Source organism: Oxyura jamaicensis, chromosome 1 (genome assembly GCF_011077185.1).
Source record: "Oxyura jamaicensis isolate SHBP4307 breed ruddy duck chromosome 1, BPBGC_Ojam_1.0, whole genome shotgun sequence".
Taxonomy (NCBI): Eukaryota; Metazoa; Chordata; class Aves; order Anseriformes; family Anatidae; genus Oxyura; species Oxyura jamaicensis.
Window position 1 is genome coordinate 43,210,395 of NC_048893.1, and position 25,307 is coordinate 43,235,701.

A 25,307-nucleotide genomic window follows, 5' to 3' on the forward strand; every position below is an offset into this window, starting at 1 on the left:
ATAAACTTAGCAATTGCTCTATGCAAATCTGCCATAGGGGATACTATTTACATTTAAAGCAGATTCTAGTAATTTCTGAGTCATCTTCCTCCAATTATTGTTGGTAGCAGCATCCCTTATTTTTCTTCTTTCTGTCACTGGTCTGTTCTCTTGATCCACTCTGAAGTGAGGTCAAGTCTTGGCATGTTTGACCTCGGTATCTGTTGTAGCAGAATTTACTTTGATTGTACTAGGAGTATATAATTGCTGCATAACATACTGCTTAGGAGAAATGACAAGCCTTTTGTATGCAGGGACACATCTCTCTTCTATACCATTAGTTTTTAACCTGTTTTAGTCTGGAAATGAGACGTGGGACTGTGCCTGGTGATCCTTAGCTGAATACAGATCCTTTCATTCTGTGGTTATCTGTTAGACTTGGCCCAGGTTGGTGAAAAGTCCAAAAAGCATTAATCATCTTCCAGCTGCTGAGAAACCATGGTAACATGATGTGGTGGTGTCCATTTCACAATTGACATTAATCAGCAGGCTCTGTTTGGTAGGCCAGGTAACAAATGAGCCCCTTTCCTTCTGCTCCTTGGGGTAGTCCTTGCAAACTGTCTGTCACAGATGAAGTGATCTTTTGGATGAAGTGAACTAGTGGGGAAGGTGGAGGAATCAGGCACTTCTGCTGTCTGATTTAAGGTTTAATCGAGAACTTTCATTTTCAGGGATGTCAATCTGGAGGCTGTTATCACCGTTAAATTTAATAGAATGCAATTAAAAATTCTATTGTACCTTGCTCAACCAGATGCAAAAGAACCAAATACCTGTTCAGCAGTCCTGCTCTTTCTCTGTTTCCTTTTCTAATCTGTACTGGTGATTAATGTAGCTAAGTTTATGACAAAAAGCTGTTTCCTTTTTAAGATAGCTCCTGTCTTGTTGATTCACTGATGCCCAGATGAATTTCAAGGGGCAAAATAGACCTTCTTCCTCTTGTCTACACAGAATCCCTTGTCTAGATGCTTTCATTCCCAAGGATATTATTTTTCCCCATTTGCAGTTCTGTGTTTCACCTACTAAATTGGAGTGCCTCTTACAGATGCTAGCAGTTATTGCTGCATCCTACAGATATGACATGAAGCAAAAGAGAGGAAGATAAATGGAGGAAAAGGAAAAAAATGTAGGGGCAACAAAGAGAGGCAGAGCAGCTAGGGCTGGTGGAACTGATCTAGCTTCATTTTATTTGAGTGTGCTTCATGATGAAAGGCTAACAGGTGTACGCTACAGAAATGTGCTGTATGTGCACAGGGTGCTTCCGAGCCCACAACCCCTTTTGTGTATTCGTAGCAGGACCACTCACCTTCATGCTTTCTCTCATTTCAGGGTATCTACAGCTGCATCCATGGTGTGGCCATTGAGGAACGCCAGTCAGCAATGAACTCCCCCACGGCAACTATGAACAACACCCATTCCAACATCCTCCGCCTGCTTCGGACAGCCAAGAACATGGCCAACCTGTCAGGGGTCAATGGCTCACCTCAGAGTGCCCTGGACTTTATCCGCCGTGAGTCATCGGTTTACGATATCTCTGAGCACCGCCGCAGCTTCACACACTCAGACTGCAAGTCCTACAACAACCCCCCCTGTGAGGAGAATCTCTTTAGTGACTATATTAGTGAGGTAGAGAGGACCTTTGGCAACCTCCAGCTGAAGGACAGCAACGTATATCAGGACCACTACCATCACCACCACCGCCCCCATAGCATTGGAAGCACCAGCTCCATCGATGGGCTCTATGACTGTGACAACCCACCCTTCAATGCCCAGTCGCGGTCCATTGGGAAGAAGCCATTGGACCTGGGGTTACCCCCTGCCAAGCACAGCCAGCTGGGTGACCTCTATGGCAAGTTCTCCTTCAAGAGTGACCGCTACGGGGGCAGCGGAGCCCACGATGACCTGATCCGCTCAGATGTCTCTGACATTTCCACTCACACAGTCACCTATGGCAACATCGAAGGCAACGCAGCAAAGCGGCGGAAGCAGCAGTACAAGGACAGTCTGAAGAAACGTCCAGCCTCTGCCAAGTCCCGGCGGGAGTTTGATGAGATAGAGTTGGCCTACCGCCGGCGTCCACCCCGCTCGCCTGACCACAAGCGCTACTTCAGGGACAAGGAAGGGCTACGGGACTTCTACCTGGATCAGTTTCGAGCCAAGGAAAATTCACCGCACTGGGAACACGTGGACCTGACGGATATCTACAAAGAGCGGGGAGATGAGTTTAAGCGTGACACAGGAGGAGGGGGGGGTGGATCCTGCACAAACAGGGCCCACCATAAGCATGGCTCGGGTGAGTTTGGCGGAAGCAATGAGCACAAGCATGGTGTTGTAAGTGGGGTCCCAGCACCGTGGGAGAAGAACCTGACCAACCTAGACTGGGAGGACCGGCCTGGGACTAATTTCTGCCGTGGTTGCCCTTCTAAGGTGCACAACTACACACCATCAGTGGTGGGGCAGAACTCCACCCGCCAGGCTTGCATCCGGTGTGAGGCCTGCAAGAAAGCGGGCAACCTGTATGACATCAGTGAGGACAACTCACTCCAAGAGCTGGACCAGCCACCTGCCCCTGTGCCCGTGGCCACCAGTGCCACCTCCTCCTCCAAATATCCTCAGAGCCCTTCCAATTCTGCCTCCAAGGTGCAGAAGAAGAACCGCAACAAGCTCCGCCGACAGCACTCCTACGACACCTTTGTGGACCTGCAGAAGGATGACTCAGCCCTGGCCCCTCGCAGCGTCAGCCTCAAGGACAAGGGCCGCTTTTTGGAGGGGAGCCCCTACGCCCACATGTTTGAGATGCCAGCCAGTGAGACCACCTTTGCCAACAACAAGTCCTCAGTGCCCGCCACCAGCTACCACCACCACAACAACCCCGGCAGCAGCGGGGGATACATGCTCAGCAAGTCGCTCTACCCTGACCGGGTCACCCAAAACCCTTTCATCCCCACTTTTGGGGATGACCAATGCTTGCTCCACGGCAGCAAATCTTATTTCTTCAGGCAGCCTGTGGTGGCAGGAGGGCCCAAAGCCAGGCCAGACTTCCGAGCCATCGTCACCACCAACAAGCCGGTGGTCTCAGCCCTTCATGGGGCTGTGCCAGCCCGTTTCCAGAAGGACATCTGTATAGGGAACCAGTCCAACCCCTGTGTGCCTAACAACAAAAACCCCAGGGCTTTCAATGGCTCCAGCAACGGGCATGTTTATGAGAAACTCTCCAGTATTGAGTCTGACGTTTGAGTGAGAGGGGAAGAGCGCGGGGAGGGACTGGGGGTGGATGTGGAGCATGGGAGGGTGGGGTGGGATAACTCCCATTGGCTACTCTCCCTGGTCGTCCTTAGTTTGTGGGATACTGGAGTTCTGAGTAGTGCAGCACTGGTGACAAGTGCCACCTCTTTGGTTTCCCCTCTTCCTCCTCCTCTTTCCCACCCCTCCCCTTTTATCTCTTTTTCCATGTTCTCGCTCCTCCCATTCTCCTCCATTCCTGGCCATTGCACTTTACAGTGACATCGGAGTTGGATATCCTCGCTCGTGATTTCAGGAGGGGGAGAAAAAGACAGGGAAGGGGTGGGGCGAGGGGGAGCAGCAGTGACTCTAGTATTTCACTTATGCTGGCTCCCAGCAGAGAAAGGCATGTGCACGCACAAATGTGTGTGGCAGGAGGAGACAGCAGAAGCAGTGTAATGGACATGCAGAAACATATGCTTGCTCAGGCAACTCTTCCTAAAACTGCCTAGAAAAGAGTAATGTTTGAAGACGTGGAGAAAGTGAAGGGGGAAAAACATGATTAACTTGATGATGCACTTATATGTTAGGTATACTGAGGTTCTCGTTACATTATTTTGTGAAGACTATGGGGGTTTAGGGCTGAAATATATATATATATATATTTGCGTATATGCTGAGAAATTTTACTCTAAAATTTTGAATTGTTTGCTGGGGGTGTGGGGGGAGGGAGAGATTTGTCTGCAGGTCTGGTTAGTGGTTTCACTATGGCTATTACAGCCACTGAATCTGTGACAGACCATTGGGACAGTTGGAAAGGAAGTGGGGTCTGAGTCTGGAAAAGCAACCCTGGAGTCAGGGAGGCTTCTGGGAGCTTTGACAGAGGATTCAGGTTTGCACTGAAATGAAAGGAGTTTGGAGAAAGGAGTGCAAAGCTGGGTTGTTAGCTATGAATTGCTCACTAGTTGTGGCTTATTTCAAGGGTGGGAGCAATATATCACATGGGTTAGCCTATACGCGAGTATATACAATAATCTTATACTTGAAATGTCTGTGGAGAAAGCAAAATAAACCCACAATCCTATAAGGTGTCCGGATAACAAACAGTGGAACAGAGCTAAAGAGTAGGGAAAGGTGGGGAGTTTTGTCACTGTCACTTCAGGGGACACCAACCTTGTTTTGGCATGTCCTTTCAGCAAGGAGAGCAGGACAAGAAAGGTTTTCATCCTTCTGCCCTCCCTACCCTTGGCCAGCAGGATGGAACAAAAGGAACAGGGTGCCCTCTGCCAACGCTGGCATGGTGCTGGAGAGAGAAAAAAAAACACCATGAAAGGGTGCATGTGGTGGCGGTGGTGCTGGTGGACTGTTTTGATGCCTCCTTGGACATGTGGAAGTGGGAAGAGGGTGTGCACACCCATGGGAAATACATATGTATATTTACTATTGAATGTACAAAGGAAGTACATGGCTTGTCTTCCTGGCAAGGGGTGTGCTTGAATAAATGCCAGAGAGCACAGAAACTTGTGCTGAGGGCTGAAGACAAGACGTGCAAGGCTGAGATGTGTGTGTACATGTACGTGTGCCTCTGTGTGCGAGAGAGATACTAGCACAAGTGCAAAGCTGGAATAGCCTAGGGTTTCCCATCCCTGCAGTTGTAGTGACAGCTTTCCTGGTGCACCTAGTATCGATAAGAGTGATTTTTTCTTTCCATTGTATCATTTTAGATGCAAGTTAAACTAAAGGAAAGGGAGCAATGGTAGGAGTGACAAGTTGAACTCCCCCTTCATATGTCTTCTTTTTCCTGAGGTGGGGGCATGGGCCAACCTGTCCCATCCCAAGAGATGTGGCAAAGTCCCTCCTGTTTCTCCTGGGTCTGTCCCAATGTCACAATTGCCATGGCTCACCAGGGGGAGGGTCAAGAGAGCCCTGTGCTAAGGCCATGGGGACATTCCAGGGGACTGACTCTGAATGGAGATGGCAGCCCCTTTATGAGCTACATTTCTTGGAGCTGAAAGCCACCTCTCGCATTTGTCACCGCACCCTGGTTGATTTTATCTTTCTCTTTTTAAGCCAACAGAAGGCCTTTTATTTATTTACCTATTTATTTTATTTATTTTTTAAAGCTGGGGTGGGGGGAGGGTGGGATTTGCCTGTAAAGTCGGAGAGTGTGAGGAGAGGGTGGGTAGGATTGGTGAGGGGAACATTTTCTTAGATTTCACTGAGGAAATTGAAGAGGGAAGAGGGGGAGAGTCTTTGTAATGCCACCCCTTAATCTTTGGGGTATGGGAACTTCTTATTCTTTCCCTCTTCTCTCATTATAAGGACAAAAAGGAGAAAAAAAAAAAAAAAAAAAAAAGGAAACCAAACAAATTACCAGAGCGATCTGCAATCCAGAACACACGGCAGCTTGTCAGATGCCTCTGACAGCGGCCACCAAGAAGGCGTTCCTTTCATTTGTAAATATTTCTTTTTTATTGCGTTTTTGTATAAATTGGTGTTTCTCTTCTCGTGAATATTCAGGTCGTGGGGTGGGAGGGAGGGGAGTTTGTTTCCGTTCTGTTTGTTTTCTACAACTTTTCAGGCTGCGTTTTTGGAAGCGGTTTACGCGGGTCGAGGCCGTATGAATGAGGGAGAGAGAGAGAGCGAGAGAGAGCGAGAGAGAGGAAAATCCTGTGTGTATTGTGTTCCCCAAGGCCCCCCGTATCGCCCAGTCACCTTATCTTCATGAATGGAAGACGCCGGAACGTCACTTCAAGCCTTGCCAGCAGGGTTTCATGTTTTGATGGGAACACCCCCAATTCCTTTTTGCATATAAACTCTCTGTACCAGCATCTCTCTGTGGAGTTTGGGCCTCAAGGCACTACGCTGTCTTGATAGTGGTGGGGTGAACCATCAAGTTGGCCGCTCAGGTTGGACCATCACTTGACATTAAGAGACTTCTCCAATGCTACTTTGGTTTAGAAATCTTGGACCTGGGAAAGCTTGTGAGAATTTCTGGTATTTCCTAAGGGCTTGGGGGGGAGCTTGACAGCTGGCAAGGGCAGCTAATCTCATTGGTGGTTATTTCAGTACTTTACATCCCTCCCCACCTGGAACAAGGAAACCTGGAGGGTGGCTCTGCAGGGAAATTAAGCCGAAAACAAACCAAAAAGAAGTTAACGGAACTTTTTTCAAATCTCTTCTCAAAGGTTCTGATTTTTGTGTTCTGGGGTGAAAGTTGGTTCGTATTTTCTCCAAACTGGTCTGTCCCTTGTTCCACTGATTGGCAAATGATAGTTTGCCAAAATCATTATCTAGTGTTGATACTGTGTAGCACTGTTAACACTGGGAGTGCTCTGCAAATATTAACTGTGCCACAAACCACTCAAATGAATGCTCTAGGGCAACCAGAAAAGAAGAACTGGAAATTCTGGACTGAACCACTGGTCTAACTACAGGAGTCTGGTATTTTGCCTTCTCCCATAACAAATTAGGCCACGTGTCCATCAGGTTAATTCTTTCTCTATAAGTGATCTTTTCTGGTTGCTTTGTTTATTTTAGTTCTGAAAGGTCAACAAGCTTTGGGACAGAGGTGAAGGGGAGGGGAAGGGAGGGGTGGGGGGAGGGTGTAATTCATAATCCAGAAAATAAATCAATGATGTTATTAAACTCTGATTATATATTTAGAATTTTAGATTTGGTGTATTTTCATTCTAAGCATTCAAGTGAATCAATCAGGTAATATTAGCAGCAGGTATCGTCTATACTAGAATACCACCCATGTGCTGTTTAATACCTGTCCTGAAAAGAATGGAATTTCATACCAGAGCCTGACAATATTCCATATCCCCTACTTTGCCATTTCTCTCTCTCTCCTGTAAAAACGCCAGAATTTTCTGGGGTAGTGGCTGGGAACATTTCCCCTTTATGAAAGTTTCTGCACACAAGAATAATGATCAAAAACCATTGTGTCCTCTACAGTTTGTTGACCTCTACTGTATATTTGCAGCCAGCCTCCTGGGAAAGATTAGGTGTCTTTGGCAATGTTTCTGACATTTGCCTCCTCAATCTAGCCCCAGGCATGTCTCCCTGAGAGGTATTTCATGAGCCATGTTCTTCTGAAGTGGTACTGGAGTGTATGTACTCAGCTGAAGGAAGATGTGTTTGAAGGAGATGGAGGAAATATTCCAAAAGTATCAGAGATGTGTCATGCACAGTGGAAAGCAGCTGGCAGGTAGAACTTGCAGCCGTGGATCTCCACATCATAAACCTTCTTGGAGTATTCACACCAGCTTTTTACTATAGTGCAACACAACACATGCTGGTGTGGCAGTCCTCTGTCTCCCATCATGCCTTCCAGTGAGGGCACTATCAGAACTTGCCATGTCACATCACAAATAGGAAAGACAAGCTACAGTCAGGACTTGTTGTCTGTCAAGACAATGAAGCACACCAGCCCCACCTCCTCGGCAAAAACTCATCCTGTTCCCTCTGAAATCCAGCATGCGCTGTCAGAACTCTCCAGGTGAGAACCCCAGTGGGTTCAAAATGCTCAGCAATATGCAAGTGTGAACTTTTCCCATAGGGAATTGGTATTTTGATGTCCAGTGCATGAGGGGAGGAAGGCTCCTTTATGTTGTCCTGAAGGATTTGGTGGAGGAGTTAAGAGTTGCCAAGCTGGCCCTCTTTGCTTATGACTTCTTCAGTAATGCATGCTAATGTTGAGCTCCTCACTCCAAGAAGACTCTAGCATCCATTTTGAAAAAAGCCCCTCTGTACCTTCAGATCAGGATTGTTTCTCACAGCAACATTGTCAGCAAAAGAGAGGGGGAGACAGAGAATGTATATGATGGTGGTGACAGGTTAGAGTGATCAGAGATACCTCAGGGATCTTTATAGGCAAGTCTTTGCTTTAGAGCTTTCTATCAAATGTGGCATATCCTCCCACCTCCATTGCTTATCAGCAGATGGAAGCAAGCCTGGGAACACAGCCAACGATCAGACTTAGGCCTTTCACACATCCTCCACTCCAGTCAAGCAACCTTTGATGAGCCCTTCCCATGGAGAAGGGTGGGAGGTTGCACTTCCCCATGTATTTTTGGTTGCCAAAAAGAAAAGAAAAAGGGGAGGGGATAAAGATGACGAGTGTTGATGAAGGGACTTTGTGCTGACTCTTTGCGCCACTGCTCTAAGGAATTACACTTCACCCTTCCTGCTCAACGCAAGCTGGCAGAGGGTAGGGTCTGATTATGCTGCCTCTCTGTGGCATATGCCTGGCTCACGACCCGAGCCCCTGGGAGCTGTGTGCATGAAAGGAGCCGGATTGCTGGCAACAAATGGGGACAGACTCCAAGCCACGATCCCCACACCCACTCTTTCCCATAAGTGCTTCCCTGCTGCTGAACACACCTGGCGTGTCCACCTGGAACACACCTACCATGCTGCTGGATGCTGCAGGGCACATCGAGATAGTAACTAGTGGGACCCGATTGTCGTCCCCACAAGGGCTTATTTTCAATTTGCAGCCAAATAGATTTCCAAGCCATAGACCCTTGCTGCATTCACCCACCTATACTCCCTGTGTCTCCCTCCCTCCTCCCCCCTCAAAGGCAAGCTGGGGCGCTGACTGTCTCACTGGCAATATGAATGCCATTGCTTCATCCTCATCACAGGCTCTCTGGACCTCCCTGGGGCTGACTGCAGACAGACCTGGGTGTCTGCCATTTGAACAGCAACAACAACAACAAACACTTAGCAATTGGCTTTGAGTTCTTTATTCGTATCTTCAGCATCCCCAAATTCCTCTCCTAGCCATGCCATTTGAGTGAATTCTGGCTCCCTTCTGCCATTGCTGACAACATAACTGACACAGCATCAATCTGCTTGTGTAAAAAAAGGCGGTGAAACTGTATCTCAGAGAACAGGACTCAGGTCTGCCGATGCCAAGGGTACAGTCTCCTGGGTGCTGAGGTAAAGGAAGGTCTCTGCAATGTGTTAGTAGCTACAGATCTCTTAACCTGCTGGCCTCCTGCCATTCAAAGCTCACAGCAAGCGCTGGTATGCACTCCAACAGGTCAGACGAATTCCTTGCTGTGGGACAGGGGTTCCTCTGGGCATGCGCACACATACGAAACATACTGGGGAAGTGAAACACACGTGAACAAGCCCAGCACAGCAGGAAGCTGTGAGGCTTGTGCGCTCGTACGCACAGAAACACACATATATATGGTACATTGCAGTACACTTAATGACTCTGTCCCACAATGTGTTTTTGCCAAGTAGGAACAACGTGACCTTTCCTAAAGTTCTTCTGGTAGTTATTTAATTTATGTATTCACTTTGTGACTTTTACATATCTGCTTTCTTGACTGCAGCATTATTGTGTAAATATATATGTATATATGTACAGAAACTAACTCAAGCAATTATATTCAGGTTGGGAAAAGGGTGGATTTTATATCTGTACAGTATTTCCTTATTAAATAATGGCATGGGGGGGTGGGAAAGTTAACTTCTAAATTGTGGTTTTATTGGTCTGTGGTGTTTGAAGTTGTTTCAGTGGTTGCTTTTGCTGGTTCGGAAAGTTTATCTGGATGTTATATGTGTGTGCCAAGAAAGGGTCCCCAAACAGGGGAGGTTTGGGATTGGTTAGGGGTGGTGGGTAGCAGAGGGTGTTAATAATTTCCTGTAATAAAAGCAGTGTTGATTGCTAGGGACTGTTCGTGTGAGGCACAGGGCTGTTTCCTTCTCTATGTGCTTTGCTCTTTGATTACTTTCTCTTCCCTGGTCCCTATTGTCTTCCCTCTGGGATGTCAGCAGACTACATTTGTTACTACAGGGATCTCTCTCTGGGCCTTCATCTCCTCCTGACCAACTCTTCCATCTCCCTCTTTTCATGGCCTTTCCAATATCTGTGGGAGGGGAGGTGGCACCATCTCGGACCCTTTGTGCCAGTCTCACCAACTTTACTTCCTCTGCTTTAGGTACTCTTTCATTCTTCTGAGCAGAACCTCATTTTCAGGTGTTCTGATCTCTTCAGCAGTTTACTGCATCATCTCACTGGCCTTCTATCTACTTATTTCCCATTTTACTCATGTTGATTTTTCAATTTCATGTCTATGCCTCTTTCCTCAGAGTGACTTACACCGGCTGTTCGCCCACTGTGCTCTTCTGTCTTGTCGCTCTGTTGTCTTCATTGGACTGTGCAATGCTGTGCAGAAGAGTAAAGGCCAGGCCTCTTCTTCTCATCTCCTGGAAAATTCTAGCCCTGACCAGGATTTTAGATGGTGATATTTGGTAGTTATTTTTGACTTTTCTGTCAGTTTCACTGAGATGGAGTTCTGCTCTTACTTGCTGAAGAAATAAGAAACAATCAGTTTGGCAAATTAATTAGTGCAAGGAAGTAAACAAATTGTCTTTTCTGAGAAAGCCAAATGAGAGAATATCCTTTCCTTCCTTCATGGCTGACTGGCAAGTTTATAGCAGGGGGAGCTACAATTTTTATCCAATCCAAATTGACCCATATCAGGGTCAGTGGAGTCTTTCCCTTTTACTCTACATCAATGAAGTAAGGCTTCTGGAAAGAAGTATGCTATCTTTTAGAAGCACCGGGCTCCCTTCCTTTATTGTCTAGACACCATGGGCTTCTAAATGCCTACATGATGTTCTGCCATTGCAAACCTGGGAGTGAATGAGTGTCTGGTAGTATTTTGTCCCTTTCTGTTTGGCAAGTCAATATGAGCTAGTACTTGACACTAGATAACTAGAGTTTGTGGTCTAGCACCAGGAAAGAGAGTGATGGAGTGTGACATGGTGAATATGCAGAAACAGAACCAGTGTGAAACAGGTTGGGGCTCTAGGCAGATGCCAAGACACCTACTTCCTTCCCTTTTTGGACAACTTGCATTGGTCCTTATTGAATCGCCATCAACCAACCATCCTCTGCAGGCTAGGACTGCCATGCATGCTGCCAGCTGCTCATCTGTGAAGACATTTGGGTCTGCTGGTCACAGTCTGAGAAAGGGTCAGTCAGCCTTGCTGTGTATGTGCATGTACTGCCATGTGCCATGGTCTCTGAGGGTTCAAACTGTACTGTGTGAAAGTATATGGGCAGTGAAAGGAGCAATGGAGAGAGACAGCATACCCAGAGGTTATCCAGAGCAGCAGCCTTCTCCCAGCTGGTTCTGCCAACTCTTGATCACCATGCATCTCTGGTTTCTGGGTGGGAGGAACTACTACAGCCACGTGGGAATGGTGCTCTACTTGGAGGACTGAGCAGGGTGGATGTCCCTCTCATGTACTTTTGCTATGACCTTGGCATGGCTGTCCCAGCACGGTCCACAGTGGGCTGTGCACATAACTGCAAATACCCGTCAGTCTGGGAGGAGGCGTATGTTTGAGACTGTGCATCTGTCTGAGTGACTCCTGGCAGAACTCTAAACATAAATCAAGTCAGAAACCACTGGCCCGTCTGGTGCTACCCCAACAATGTGCATCTGTATGTCAGCCATCTCCTTAGGAGTACATCCCATAAATTAGCTTTTGGCCAAAACATTGAGTTACCTTTGTCACTGTCACTAGGTTCCTTTCTGTGTTACCGCTGCTTATTCAGTGTGCCATAAACATGACATACCTGCAGCATCTGCAGGGTGTCTGGAGAGAGCACATCTATTGCATGGGACTTCTATCTAGATCCATGGGTAGTGGCTGGTAAGTCCCATGTCACCCGAATAAAGAATATACCTGCCCCTGAACAGACAAAAATTAACTAAGGGGTAAGATGATAGCTTTGTGCTTTCTCCCTCTGTTTTCCTTCCAGGCCTTGGAACCAGATCCATCAACACAGGCAGATAACTGAAATTCAGGCTTCTCAAAAGCTACCTGGGGGTTTAGATGCCTAGAATGCCCTTTTTGGATTCTCTTGCTTGTGTGGGCCTCTTCCTGCAATACATTTTGCCAGGACTCATCTCCCAGGAACTCACCGTGCTTGAACATAGCTTTGAGGGGTTCCCTCTGCTTGGGATCATCATGTGTATGTTGCATGCCTATTGCTACTTGTCTGTATTTCTTGCATGTGTCTATTTGTGGGGGGCAAAGGGGTGGTCATATTTGTATGTATATTTATGTGGCCTGTGCACATTTGTATGTGTGATGCCACAGCCTGTATGTGTGCTTAGGTGTGTGTACGCATGTTTTGAGCTGAGCAAAAAGTTTTTAAAGCCGTATGCTGCTAAAGCCAGGTGATGGGCACCCATAGGTACCTTGGCAGCCCTGTTGTTGCTTTTGCTTACCTGGTAGGCCCTGGCATAGCTGCTTTATTAGGAGTCTGGGGGACCAGTCTGCATCAGTGACAAGGCTGGGACACAGACTTCTCCTGGAGATAGTTTGAATACACCACCAGAAACTTACTCCATGCTTTCATTCACGTCTGTGCTGAATCCGCTGTGCCACATTTTCAAACCATCGTGCCACACTCATTACCTACTTAGGCCTTAACTGGCAAGTGGAGCAGGAAGACAATCCTGAATTGACTGGTAAAGTCTTTTAAGAGACATCTGGTCAATCCTGCCCTGTGACTCAAACAAGAGGCTTCCTTGCCTGTCTTTTTGCTGCTTTCCAGGGCAGTGCAAGCACTGTAATTCCACTTGCAAGCAAGCACTAGCCTGTCCTTTCTTGCTTTTGGATCAGACACAAGCTGAGCTGTGTTAGCCTGATCTCCCATGCCCATTATATAGAAGAACCTCACCATTGCTTCTTGGATCTGGGTAGGGATCTTGCAAATCCCTACCAGTTCTGGGGGGATTCAGTCTCTTCAGAGGAGATGGTAAATAGGAAGGGTGGGAGGGAGTGAATCTTCTGCAGCCATCCTTCATCCCATTCATTTCACAGAGAGATCTCTACACTGGTAGTATCAGAGAGAACAACCTGTTAGGAGGGCCCTACAGTGCCAACCAGTACAGCACTTTGGCCAAACTGCTGGACAAGACACTGCTGTCCTCTATCTGCAGCCAGAAAAGACAATCAGGACCTGTTGAAGAGATGCCATGATTAATCAGATGAGGAAGGAGCAACACCTAGTGACTAGTGCCCTCATCATATACACCATCGTAAGTCTGCTTAACCAGCCCATTAGTATTTATGTCACTGGGCCTCTTTGATGGTTTCTTTTTATGTATATATAAGATGTAACAGGATAATCTTTGGACTCCAGTGACTCCTTCAGTCAGACCACATACATTCATCTTTTTTGCTTTCTACCATGTTCAACCGCTCTTTCCTCTCCATCACATTGTATCCTGTGCTCTGCCAGGCTTGTGTTTTATGGAAGAGAAGATATATGTGTGTATGAGTATATGTATGTGTGTGTTTTATGTATTATTACTATTGTCAACATGCTATACACCTAAAAGCTCCTAGCAAGCTGGAGCCTTCAAGAGGTGCTGTAGGAAATGACTTTCCCACTAGACAGCGGTCAGAGTGGACCTTAGCAAAGAAAGCTGTTAGCTTTGAAGGCCTCTTTGCCTGTCCAGTTGCTTTTCTTATCTTTGGAGCAGGCTCTCTCACATGCGGTCAGAAATGCAGCAAACTGCTCTTTTTAGCTTTGCATTTTCAAACTTTCTAATGTAGAAATAATGTCTTTGTTGATTAGTTGTTGATTTCTTTCATCTGTTTGTTTGTTTTCTGCAGTCCTTTCAGTGGGAGCAGGGAGGTGTTTTCAGCAATACAACTTTCCGAGACCTCAGTTCTGTGCAGTTACTGTTTGTATGGTTCAGCTGTGTTTGGGGTCTTTCCTTTGTATGTGTTTTTCCCGAAAGGCCGGGCTATCTTGAAACGTCTCTTTGCCAGTGACCAAAGCACCATCTGTATTTGGAGGCAAGGGCTGGTCTATAGAAGAGGCAGCAGCCTTTTGGGAAGTAGCTTTTCAGTGACTTCCCTATGGAGTCACAGAAGGCAAACTATTACACTGATGCACAGATGTTTGTTTTTTATTTTTTATTTCTTTTGTTTTTCTTGGTACTCACTGTCTTTTCCTTCATTTTCTTCTTTTTCTCTATTTTTGTCTGAAAAAATGTGCATTACTTCCGTGAGCTTTGGCCATTGCCCCCAAGGCTGCTGTGAGGTGGGGAGAAGGTGGGGAGAAAGTGGGGAGGGAATCTGACCCCTGGGTCCTTCTCTCCCAAGGCCACATGGAATTGCCCCTGTGAGGAGGGAGAGAGGCCCTTTCGGGTGGATTCTGTGGTGATTCCTTGGGCAGGGGCCTTGTGGCTGCTGAGGGAGTTGACCCAAAATCCATGGGTGCCTAAGGGAAAACCCTTGCTTTTGTGGGTCTCTGATCTCAGGCCAGAGGGTAAGCTGGGAAAAGACTCCTACTCACCCATGTGTGGGCAGGAGGAGGGGAAAAGAGGACAAACAGGCAGAAAAGAGGCCGACTGATCTGGAGTGGCCCGAGCCACCCCCTCACTGCCCTGCTTTTCCTCCTCCCCACACAGGCCTTCCCAGGACAGAGTGGGAGCAAGGCCATGGAGACAGGTGTATAACCCTGCCCAGGCCAGAGCTGTCCAGCATTGCCTGCTCTGAGATATCTGCAACTGGACAGGGCTGCCCCTCAGCTGGGACAATGCCATTCAGGGCGAGCAAAGTCTCACAGGCCGTGAAGTAGGAGTTAAAGGTGGGGCGGGTGTATCTGCCCAGATCTCGATGCCATGCCACCTAACAGAAAGCCCAGCACCTTCATCCTTTGGCACGTGGAAGTGGCTGAGAGCCGTAGTGGAGGACTGCTGTGTCTACTAGGGTTGGGGCAGGTAGCGTCTCTAAAGCTGGCACTGGTCAGCTTTAACTGTATTTGATTTCTGACTTATGTACATTTACTTTTGAGAGCATGTTTGATCAGCTCAGTCTATCAACCAAAAGGAAAAGAAATACTCACCTCTAGTGTAAGTCTTCTACTGCCCAACACGGCTACCTCCTCTTCTCTTGAGCTGTTAGTATCTTGTGGTGAACTGGCCACCCATCAGGCTGTTGTGCACAGCAGATATTTCCCTATCCACTTGTGAGACCATCTTTGCCTAAATTTTGCCTCCTCCTCATCCCCTTTACACATGCACATGCATGCGCGTGCACACACACACACACACGCCCACCTCCAACCTCTCCACTGGTGAAAATCAGAGCCACAGAGACATGAGTGCCAAATGACTTTTTATTTCTCAAGTAAATGATTAAAAAGAAAAAGAAAAAAAAAAAAAAGGTTTTGTTCTTTTTCGTTTTCATTTTCTTTTGTTTTTTACATATGCAAATGTAAAAGGGAACTGACAGCGAATTGGTGGTGGCGAGAGGAAATGGGATGTTTTGTAACCCTAGCTGCAGTAAAAAAAAGGAATAAAAATAAATTAAAAATATTTAAAAAACACAAAAAGGAAAAAAAAAACTTGAACTATTTTGGAAATATTGTGAATAATTTTTGATATAAAAACTAATTTTTATGTAGCATGAAAACCACCAAAATAAAATGATCAAGAACAAAAGCTGTGCAGAGGGTGTTTTTGTTTAGTTTTTGAGGGAAAAAAGAAAGAGAGAAGCAGTGTTATATGAGAGAGGGATGCTACTGCTATGGCTTTTATAGCAAGTTTAACAATATTTGATGTTTTTCTTCAATCTTGGTTACAGGAGATTTGTGATTATGTTAAAAGAAAAAAGAAAAAAATCACAACTCACATTTTATATGAAAAGATATTTTTATCTCTGATTGCTGTGGAGAAAGTCTTGAAAATAAGAATGGAATGAACCCAAAAGACTCAAAAAAACAAAAGGCAAATTAAAAATAATAATGAATTGCTTTTGAGTGTTAACAGTGTTCATGATTCTTTTTCTGCTTGATTTGTCCTTTTTGAGCATTTGAGGTTGCAGTACTGCAGAGGCAAGTGTGAAGGAGGTCAGACAGTAAGGAAGGGTTAACAAGGTTCTGAATTTTGCTCTGTGAAGCACAAGAGTTAAGCATGGAATTCTTCATATCTCCTCCCAAGTAAGGGAAAATGGTACTGTCTTTTTGCAAGCTATGTTGGCACCATCATTCATTCCCCTTAGAAAAAAAAAATCAAAATACAAGTGTAAAAATAAAGGAAGTAGTCTGCCTCTCCCAGTTCCAGACAAAACAGTTTGTTTTCTTAGCACTCCAGTCCCTTTTAGAAATGATGGAGATTGTCTGCTCCCGTGAAGGAAGCAGGGTGCTAGTGCTCTTTGCCTCCTGGGAGGCTCTGATGCTAGGTGCTAGAGCACTGGATGGGTAGCAGCCATCCCACCCTGCCAAGGAGCAAGAGATTAGTCCTTTGAATTGTCAGAGGATAGGAGATGCTGGTTTCTGGACTGTCCCATGGAATCTGGTGGGTTTCTCTGTCCATTCTGTCTTAAAAACACTCCTTGTGCCTGTGTGAATCAGAGCTGAATACGAATTTCATTTTCCATCCATCATGCTTTCATCTTCCACTCAATCATTAGAACACTTCACCATCAGCTACCAGGGGACCTTCTCTGTTACCTCTGTCCTTTCTGTCTGAGTCTTCTACACCGTGGGATGCTGTGCTAGTGTGCAGTGTGTGCTCACCAGCAAGAGAATGTGGTATGGGGCGAGAGCAGCACTGTGACTCTATGACCCCCAGGCTTTCTCGTCTCCTCCGTCTGAGGGGTGCTCTATCACTCTCTTTTCTCTAAGCAGCAGGGTGCTCCATGGAGGATGTGAGGCAGTGGACCAGGCAAGGGACTGAGCATCTGAGGGACCACAGCTTCAGCATGGAAAATGCATTCTGAACATCAGAGCCCAGGCTGCTGGCCTGACAGCACATGGCTGGCTCTGGTAGTAGGAAAGGAAAAGTCACAATGAAAATCTCACCTTTGGGGACTTCCTTCAGGATATGTCTGCAGCAGAATGAGTGTAGTGGAGAAAAATAGGTAACATTGCCACACAGGTGGCTAGGATTAAAAATGTGGCCTGGAAATATGCATCTGGGTGGAATACTTTTTGAAAGCAATTGCTTGGAATTGGAGGGGAATAGGGCTGAAAAATAAAACAAAGCAAACAAAAACAAAACATTTGGCAAATGCTCTGAGGACTTGGCTTTCCAAGCATAATGTTTCAGAGTCTGGAACCAGGGCTTTGACCGTGTATTATGCTAGCTGGAAGTTCAGCCAGGGGCCATTCTTGCACTCCAGCCTCTGAACTCACTCACCTTCCTTTCCCTAGAGTGTATCAGCAGGCTCATCTCTTTCCTTAGACTCCAAGGGATGGCTGTGCCAGTGGTGATGGAGCAGATAATTTCACCCTGATCTCACTCTGGGAGCAGCTTGCACTTTGCCCACCCACCCTGTCTCTGCACCTCACTGCTCAGATCTCCCAGGTTTTTAGAGGTAGACATTTTACAAGGCCAGAAGAAGGGCAAATATCCTTCCAGTACACACGTATGGCAAGGACAAGAGTCTGGAGTTTTTGAGCGCTTCAGCCCTAGATGTTCTCCTTGAAATATCTATATCTCTCTGTCTTTGTTAATGTGAGTGCTGCAAGGTTTGTTTGCCCTCACAGACGATTTGCATGGTCCATCACAAAGCCAAGATTCTGTCAGTGGAGAAGAGCTTTTCTATGTGTCTTTTCTGCATTTGAACAAGGGACCTAGAAATGTAGTTAAAGAAAAGATATCTGCAAGTATGCAAGTCCCATACCTATGGGGTATTTGCTAATGTATTTCACTCACTGGAATAAACAGGCTTAGAGCTCCTTTTTGGCCTTCCACAAGTAGGGACTTCTCCAAGTGGTAAATCCACTTCCACTGGCGCTGGTGGCTGTTTCCTCTGCTGAAATGTTCCTTTTTCAGCTATTGCAGCTGAACCTTGCCGTGCTAAGACACAGGTGGAAGCATTCCATTCTGGGACTAAAGAGAGCTAGTTGTAATGAACCAGCCACTTCTGCTGGCTCTGCAGCTTCTTATTGCTTAGGGACTAACCATTCAGATGCTCTCCTTTCTCCCCAAGCCACTTCAGGGCTCTCTGTGTGCTGCAGTGACAGCCTGGTTTGCTCTCCCTGCTGACCTTCCCCTTCTTTATATGCAGAGAGTAAAAGCTTCATGGCCGCTTTCTTATCTGAGGCATTAGATTAAAATTGGAGAAGCATGACGTTTTGGACCTGTCTCTGTGGCTCTCTGATTAGTTATCCTCGCTGAGGAGGCGAGAGACCAAGGTCTGCCAGCTGCAAGGTTAAGCTTTGGGTAAGCGATCGCCCTTCGGCTGCAGGTTGCTGCTGTGCTATTAGCAGAGGGGACATGCACTGAAATGTTAAATGACTTGCCACTCTTTCAAGATTTCTGTGTAGACTTAGGTTTAAGCAGAGAAGAGGAGGCTGGTTTACTTCTTGTCTATTTGCCTTGGCCGAAAAAGAAAATTTCCTTAAAAAAAAAAAAAAAAAAAAAAAAAAAGGAAAGTTCTTTCCTCATTTGAAATTCAGACTATCGCATCTTTGATCTTTGTCTAAACTAGAGTATTGTTTTACAGGGATAGAAGGATAGAATAAGGCAGATCTTTGGCTGGTATCCACACATAAGCATGGAGTATTTTTCTACAGCCTTTCACTGAAGGAAAAGCCTAGCTTCTGCTGAAAAGGGCAGGGGCATTTTCTCTGCCTCCTTGACCTTGAAGGATGAGCTGCAAGTCCAGAGTCTTAAACACGTAGTGCATGCATGGCTTGCATGGCATGCTGACTACACCCCCTGATTAGATGGGGGGATGCATAGGGCCCAGCAGCACTGAGTGCAGAGAAGAAATCACTAGCTAATGCTTGTGCCATATTTTCAGCAAGTAGAGAAGGGTTTTTAGAAGCATTTGAGACATTGAAATAAACCCCATTTCATTGAAAGCCAATAGTGCTTAGTTGTTCAGATGCTTGCTAAAATTTCCACTACAAAATTTAAGAATGTTTATCCTTTCAAAAAAATTCCATTATAAAGGAACTGCAGTATTCAACAGTCAGGTAGTTTAACAGCTCTCCTAAGCCTACAGAACTGTGGTAATAATCTCAACCACCAACTCTCAGAGGGTGCGGGAGCTCCCTCCTCGACAGCTGGAAGTGGGTAGCACACTGGCTGGGATTTCATCAGAAAGGGGATGCATGTTGCATGCAAACAGTGCCCGGTGGCTTCAGAGCTAATTTTGTGTTGCTCAAAATGACTCCATTGTTCCTAACAACAGCAGTGTTTCTGCAGAATTGGACGGTGTAGGAATCAGTCATTAATGTGGCAAGTACCAAGTCAAGTGAGATGCTTTGCCAGGAAGGTGAAACCTTGACATAAATTTGATCAAAAACATTTAGGTGCTGCTTTCAAACAAGATTAGTCCCTTCGATGCTTTGCACTTCTGTAGTCCTTACTTCAAAGAGTTTACAGTTTTGATGCCAAACTAAAATACATTGATATTAGCATTTACAAGTTAATTGACAGATGCCATGGTTTACATATATTATGCAAATGTCCTGAAATCTTGCATGTATTTGCATCTAAATTTCTTGAGATTAAATGAAACGTGTACACGTTATAGGGGAAATAACTGAGGCACCCAGAGATCTGATAAGCTAGGTGACTTAATGGGGCCTGTTGTATGAACTGTGGTAAAGCCAAGGAGCAGGGGCAAGGAGCAAGGAGCAAGACATCTAACATTTTCATGTACTACATTCATGGTTGCTGTTTGGAGAAAACAGTACACAAAAGTGCACAAATGTATTTGGGATGTTGTTAGCAGCAGTGCAGGAAACTTGTGCTGGAAGACATGATTTTAGATGCTGGGACCTCAGCCTGAAGGGCCAATCAGGGGTTCAGCCTGTTTTTGTGTTCTGTTTGTTGATTGTTTTTTTTTTTTTTTTTGAGAAAGAAATAGTCACTTTGCATCACTGTGTAAACATCACCCAACTGAGCTCCCTTCGCATGGTAAGGGAATGAGAATTTCATACTCAGGCAGGGGAACAGTGAGGAGGTGAGTGTGTAATCCATTACAGGAGCAGCAGGCCACACATCAGACACCAGACTTGCCTGTCACCACTTCAGTACCTGGCAGGATGTTGTCTTCTTCTTCTTACCCCTCTGGAGGTCATAAAGGGAGGACAGTGCTATTTGTGAAGCCATGCCCAAAACAATCAGCTTCTGCTTCAGGTGAGTTTTGTGAAAAATCTTGCTATTCTGACAGTGTTCTGGTTTTCTAGCTTCTCTCCACTTCTTCCATTGAGCAGAGCCTTGAGGGTGCTATACCTCATCTGTGTCTTGCTGAAAGAGAGGTTTTACTGGCTACAGATTTTTTTTTCTAGTTAGTTCTGCTCTTACAGGCAGAGTAAGTAATGGCATGTATGGACCTTACCCACGGAGATGCTGGGCAGTACAGACTCTCTAGGACACGTGTTGTGCATGGGATCAGCCTCTTCTGCTACCCTGAGGTGACTTCTCTGAGCTGATCATGGAGGCTCTACCACAAATAAAAACACAACTCATGTCCCTTCCTTGGAAACTCACACATCGAGATCTTAGTGTACACCTCATGGGTAGTCCTGCACATCCCTCTTCTGCTTTTGTCAGGCTGCTACAAACTCTCAGCTTTTACAGGGAGGCCGTCAAAACATGGTATAGAAAATAATTTCGTTTTTCAGTTCCACCAATGTGCAGTAACACCTCAGGCTGTCATATTGGCGAGGCTTCATCAAGAACCTCTTTGCACCATGTACAGTGTTCATCCAACTAGGCAACTCTCGATGAAGTTTGTCCAAGACAGCATGGTCTCTGAATAGTGACTGAACTTCCCAGACTGCTTCTTCTCCAGCTTTGCTTCCAAACTGTGCAGGATGCTTTGAAGTGCAAACAAATATGCAACTGGACAGAGGTTGACCGATCTTCCTTCCCTCTTCAAAAGGCTAGGTTGATAAAAACAGTTTTCCTAAGGTTACAGTTCAGCTTAGTACAAGTTCCAGCCTCATCATCACACCAAAATTTTAGGTCTGTCTTGCCAGTGCCCCTTTAAATTATGCATACTCCTGCTTACACATTCACTGCCACTCTTCAAATATTCAAGGGTTCCTTACATTTAATTTCAGATGGTTTACTCTCTCCAGGGAGGAGGCAGTGTTTTAAAAAGAAATTGCTGACGGGAAAAGTAGAGCTTACATGACTTGCAGCAAGCAGCAATTTGAGTTCTTAAGAACATGCATGTCTTGGACATGTAAATTTTACTCATTTGCACTTCAAGGGCACATGTGACATACAACACTGCTTTCTCATCCAATAACATTATCTAAGCTTAATGGTTAATGTCAAGTTTTTATTAACATTTACAAGTGCATTGGGAGATTAATTTGTTTACTTGTATTATGCAAAACTGATTTAAGATTGTGGTTTGCATTTACACACATTTACATAGTGTTTCCTGATTAATACATTATAATACACACAAATCATGTGTAAATTGCAGGTTCACATCTGCAACAAAAACTTCTTTTTGTGCAGTGTAGTGTTTGACTCGTCTGGCAAAACCTTTCCAGCAGGTTGCTGTTGGAGTTGGGATGGTGTGGGGAGGGAAGCAAGGACAGGGATCAGAGGTGGCTTTTCCATGGAGAAATCTTTCCTTAGCACCTGTTAACTTGCCAATGCCCTGCAGCTATGAAACAGAAGATGAGGATGCCAAGGACAGCTGGCAACAGGATGAGTTTTGTGTAATGCTGTGGCCCTGGGGTCAGGCTGCTGTGAACAAGCAGTTTAGCTGACTTGAGGCTTGGAGTGATACAGGTGAGCAGCAACAGTAGGGAGGGAAAGGGCCAGGAAATGTTGCTGCTTGTCATGGCCTTGTAACCTTGGCCCTGGTCCTCCTGAGGGGGCTCAGCTGGGTGCAGCGGAGACCCCGACGTGCTCCGCTCTGCTCCCCAGAGCACCTCTGGCTGGGGACAGAGGTGAGCGCTGAGGACAGCGCACAGCCGGCTGGCGTGGGGATGACCAGCGGAGGGTGCAGAGAGAAGGACAGCGATGACCACCAAGCACCTGGTGTGGGACTGAGACGGGGACCCAGAAAGGCAGCACCCTTGCGCTGAACACGGGGGCAAGGGGACACTGTGGATATTTCCCCAGTGTAGCGTCTTCCTAAGGGAAAGCGCGGTCGAACTCAGGCTTGCCTCATCTCTCTGAGGCCCTAATCCTACTATCCTTCCTCCACCAGTCACCACCTTATCCTTCTCTTCCCTATGCCCTCACCCCCCTCCGGTTCTTCTTTCTGTAAATAACTCTTTCTGATTTTGGACAAGCAGGGATCAACAGATTCTGGAGGGGGGGCGGGGAAGACACTTGTTTTGTTTTGTTTCGTTTTCCTTTCTCTCTTAAATTTTGGTGTTTGAACTTGAAAAAAAATAATATATATAAATATATAAATATATATATTTAAGCAAATGGATTTCCTGGAAAACTATGAAAGGAGTTGATTTTCCCCCTCTTTGATTTCTCTTGTTTCTCATTGCGGTTTGTTTTTTGGGGAAGAGGGTTTTTGTGAACTGTTGAGATTTCCAGTTCAGCGTTGTTTAAAGGATGTGGAGGAAAAGAAAAAAAAAAAAAAAAAAAAAAAGAAGAAAAATCAACAAAAAAAACATGAAAACCTTTGTGATGTACAAAATCTGTAAATAGTCAAAGATACTTTCTCTTTTCTAACAACAAATTATTTCTGTCACTTTATATTCAAAAATAAAGAAACCTACCACAGAATATCAGGGTTAAAAAAATCTGAACCCATACTCAGAACATTTTCTTTGTTGTCTTTGTTCATTTTACACTCGTACTGGAGAATGCCTGGGAATTTTGCACTGTGCCTGTGATGTTTAAAAAATCTGAAATGGGGTTGAGCTAAGTTAAGCTACAGCATGACCTGAGAGGGGCTCTTCCCCTGGCATTCACTAGCAGCTGTAGATTGAGCCTTGTGTCTTGGGGTTACCTGGTGAGAATGGAAAAGGGAATAACATCGGGCATCTTTCCCAGTCAAGAAGCACAAACACATGCTGAGGAAGATGCATGGATGGGAGACTCCCTCCATGGGCTCCATCTCACTATGCACTGCCTGGAAACTTAAAGGGGGCTGAACGCCGAAGGCCAGCATGAAGCTGTTGGTAAAACCACTAAACAAACTGCCGTATTTTGGAGCTGTCTTGAAGGCCTCCTGTCAGACCAGTAAGTGACAAGACATTGATACATATTCTTCATAAAACAAAGCCCAGGCTATAGAGGAGGACAGGGTGGCAAAGGGAACAGTCCAATAATGTCAGTTTGTCTTGGCACCAGCCACATAAATCATGGCCCTAAGACTGCAGAGAAGCTGGGGCAAGAGGTAAGAGTGGACCTTTGCAGAGGTTGCCCTGGTCCAACCAATAGAAAAGGACAAAGAGGATATTTATGAAGAAGAGCTAAGAATTAGCAGGTTTTGGAAATACAGAGTAGTGGGTCACCTTTAATGGTGAGAGGGTAGTCAGCCTTTAGTTATTTTTAGGGGAACTAAAAATAAATAAAATGGACCAGGTGAGCTACTCAGAGGTTGTTTGACTACCTATGGGGTGCAATTAAAAGGCTGGAACATGGCAGACACACTCAGACATGGCAAGCCAGACTCAGTATAAGAAAGCAGTGCTCAGCTGGGGAAGCTTCTAACAACAGCTGATGGAAATTAAACATTAGTAAATGCAGATAATTGATAAGGGGAGCAGAATATGAACCAGGGAAAGAAAATCTATGGCTATTAGATGTAAAGGTAAATAGGATTATATTTACATAAATACACCAGATACCAGAAAGGGAGGGGGAGGTGTCAGCACTTTTATTTATTTATTTTCAATCTCAGCCCATATGTGCTAGCTACTAAGGCAGAGGTGTTCACCCTTGTATTTCTGAGTTTAAAACATCCCTATTTTGATGGGGAATCAAATTTATTTTCCTTTGACACTAGCTTAGATAGTGCAAAAATGAAATGTGATTGTTTGGGGCCAATTCAGCCAGAACCTGGTATTTTTGTTTTCTTAACAGGTCAGGGACAGAGTTGCATTAATGCAGGACACTGTCAGCAAAACTGACTAAACTCCAGCACATAACTGTAATATAGTATAGATCATTCAAGATTTAGTTCTTTCCTCAGGTTCCTCTGCCAAAGGAGAAGGCGTATTTCACTAGACTTCACTTGCAAGCCAGAATTAAATTCTTGTTGGAGGTGCAGGGGAAATGTAAACAGCCTGAAAGTTTCAAAAAAATCAATCTTTTATCTTTTCAAACAAAGCTTATTTTCCACCTTTTCAATATTTTTAATAGTATTCTCTCTCACCCCCCCCCTCCCCCCCCCCCATTGACAAGTTCTGCTTTGAAATAAGAAATGTTTGTCAAATTAGTTTCCAGTCTGAAAAAAAAAATCACATTTGGGCCAAACTGCTGTACTGAGTCTGGCTGGGACCTCTGCACTTCCACATAGCCTTTACTTGTTTTGTTTTGTTTTGTTTTGTTTTTCCCTTTCCCCCTCCCTTTTCCCCTTTCCCTTTTTTCCCTTTAGTTGAATTGTTTAATTAATAATAATCTTTCCTTAATAATTATTTTTTTTCCTTTAATTAAATTATCCTTATTTCAACCCGTGAGTTGTTCTTTCCTTTACTTCTTCCCCTCCTCATCTAAGGAGGGGGAGTGAGAGAGCGGTTGTGGTGTTCAGCTGCCTAGCACGGTAAAACCACCACAACTGCACACTTATAATCTACTAATAGAGTAAAAGCAATCCAGCAGGAAACTAAGTGGCGCACATAAGTGAAAAGCAAAGATAATCATCCAAAGGGTCTCAAAAAAATGCTCTTCTCATTAAGTTTTATTTCTGTAAATATCATTGAAATAAAATCCAAGCAGAACTTAAACAGCTCAACTGGCAGCTCTTTAGCTGAAGTGAATAATTTTTAAGAAGTCGGGAGATGCTATCAGTGAATGAGATAGCAACCAAAAAAGTCAGGTTCTCTCTGAATCTCCTAGATGCACAGCAACAGACTGGAACTGGAAAAAGAT

The 25,307-nt window shown here is 45.3% G+C and overlaps 1 protein-coding gene across 5 annotated transcripts in view; it reads left to right on the forward strand.

Annotated features, from left to right (window-relative positions):
- Positions 1-23,013, forward strand: part of GRIN2B (glutamate ionotropic receptor NMDA type subunit 2B) — a 216,909-nt gene extending 193,896 nt beyond the window's left edge. For 4 of the 5 annotated variants that reach the window (XM_035335522.1, XM_035335550.1, XM_035335531.1 and 1 more), the window contains exon 14: positions 1,366-3,273. In XM_035335522.1, coding sequence (XP_035191413.1) covers positions 1,366-3,273 — 1,908 coding nt within the window. Of the gene's footprint in view, positions 1-1,365 lie in introns of all 5 variants that reach the window. The other variant, XM_035335558.1, reaches the window with a different exon arrangement.
- Positions 23,014-25,307: the final 2,294 nt, after the last annotated feature.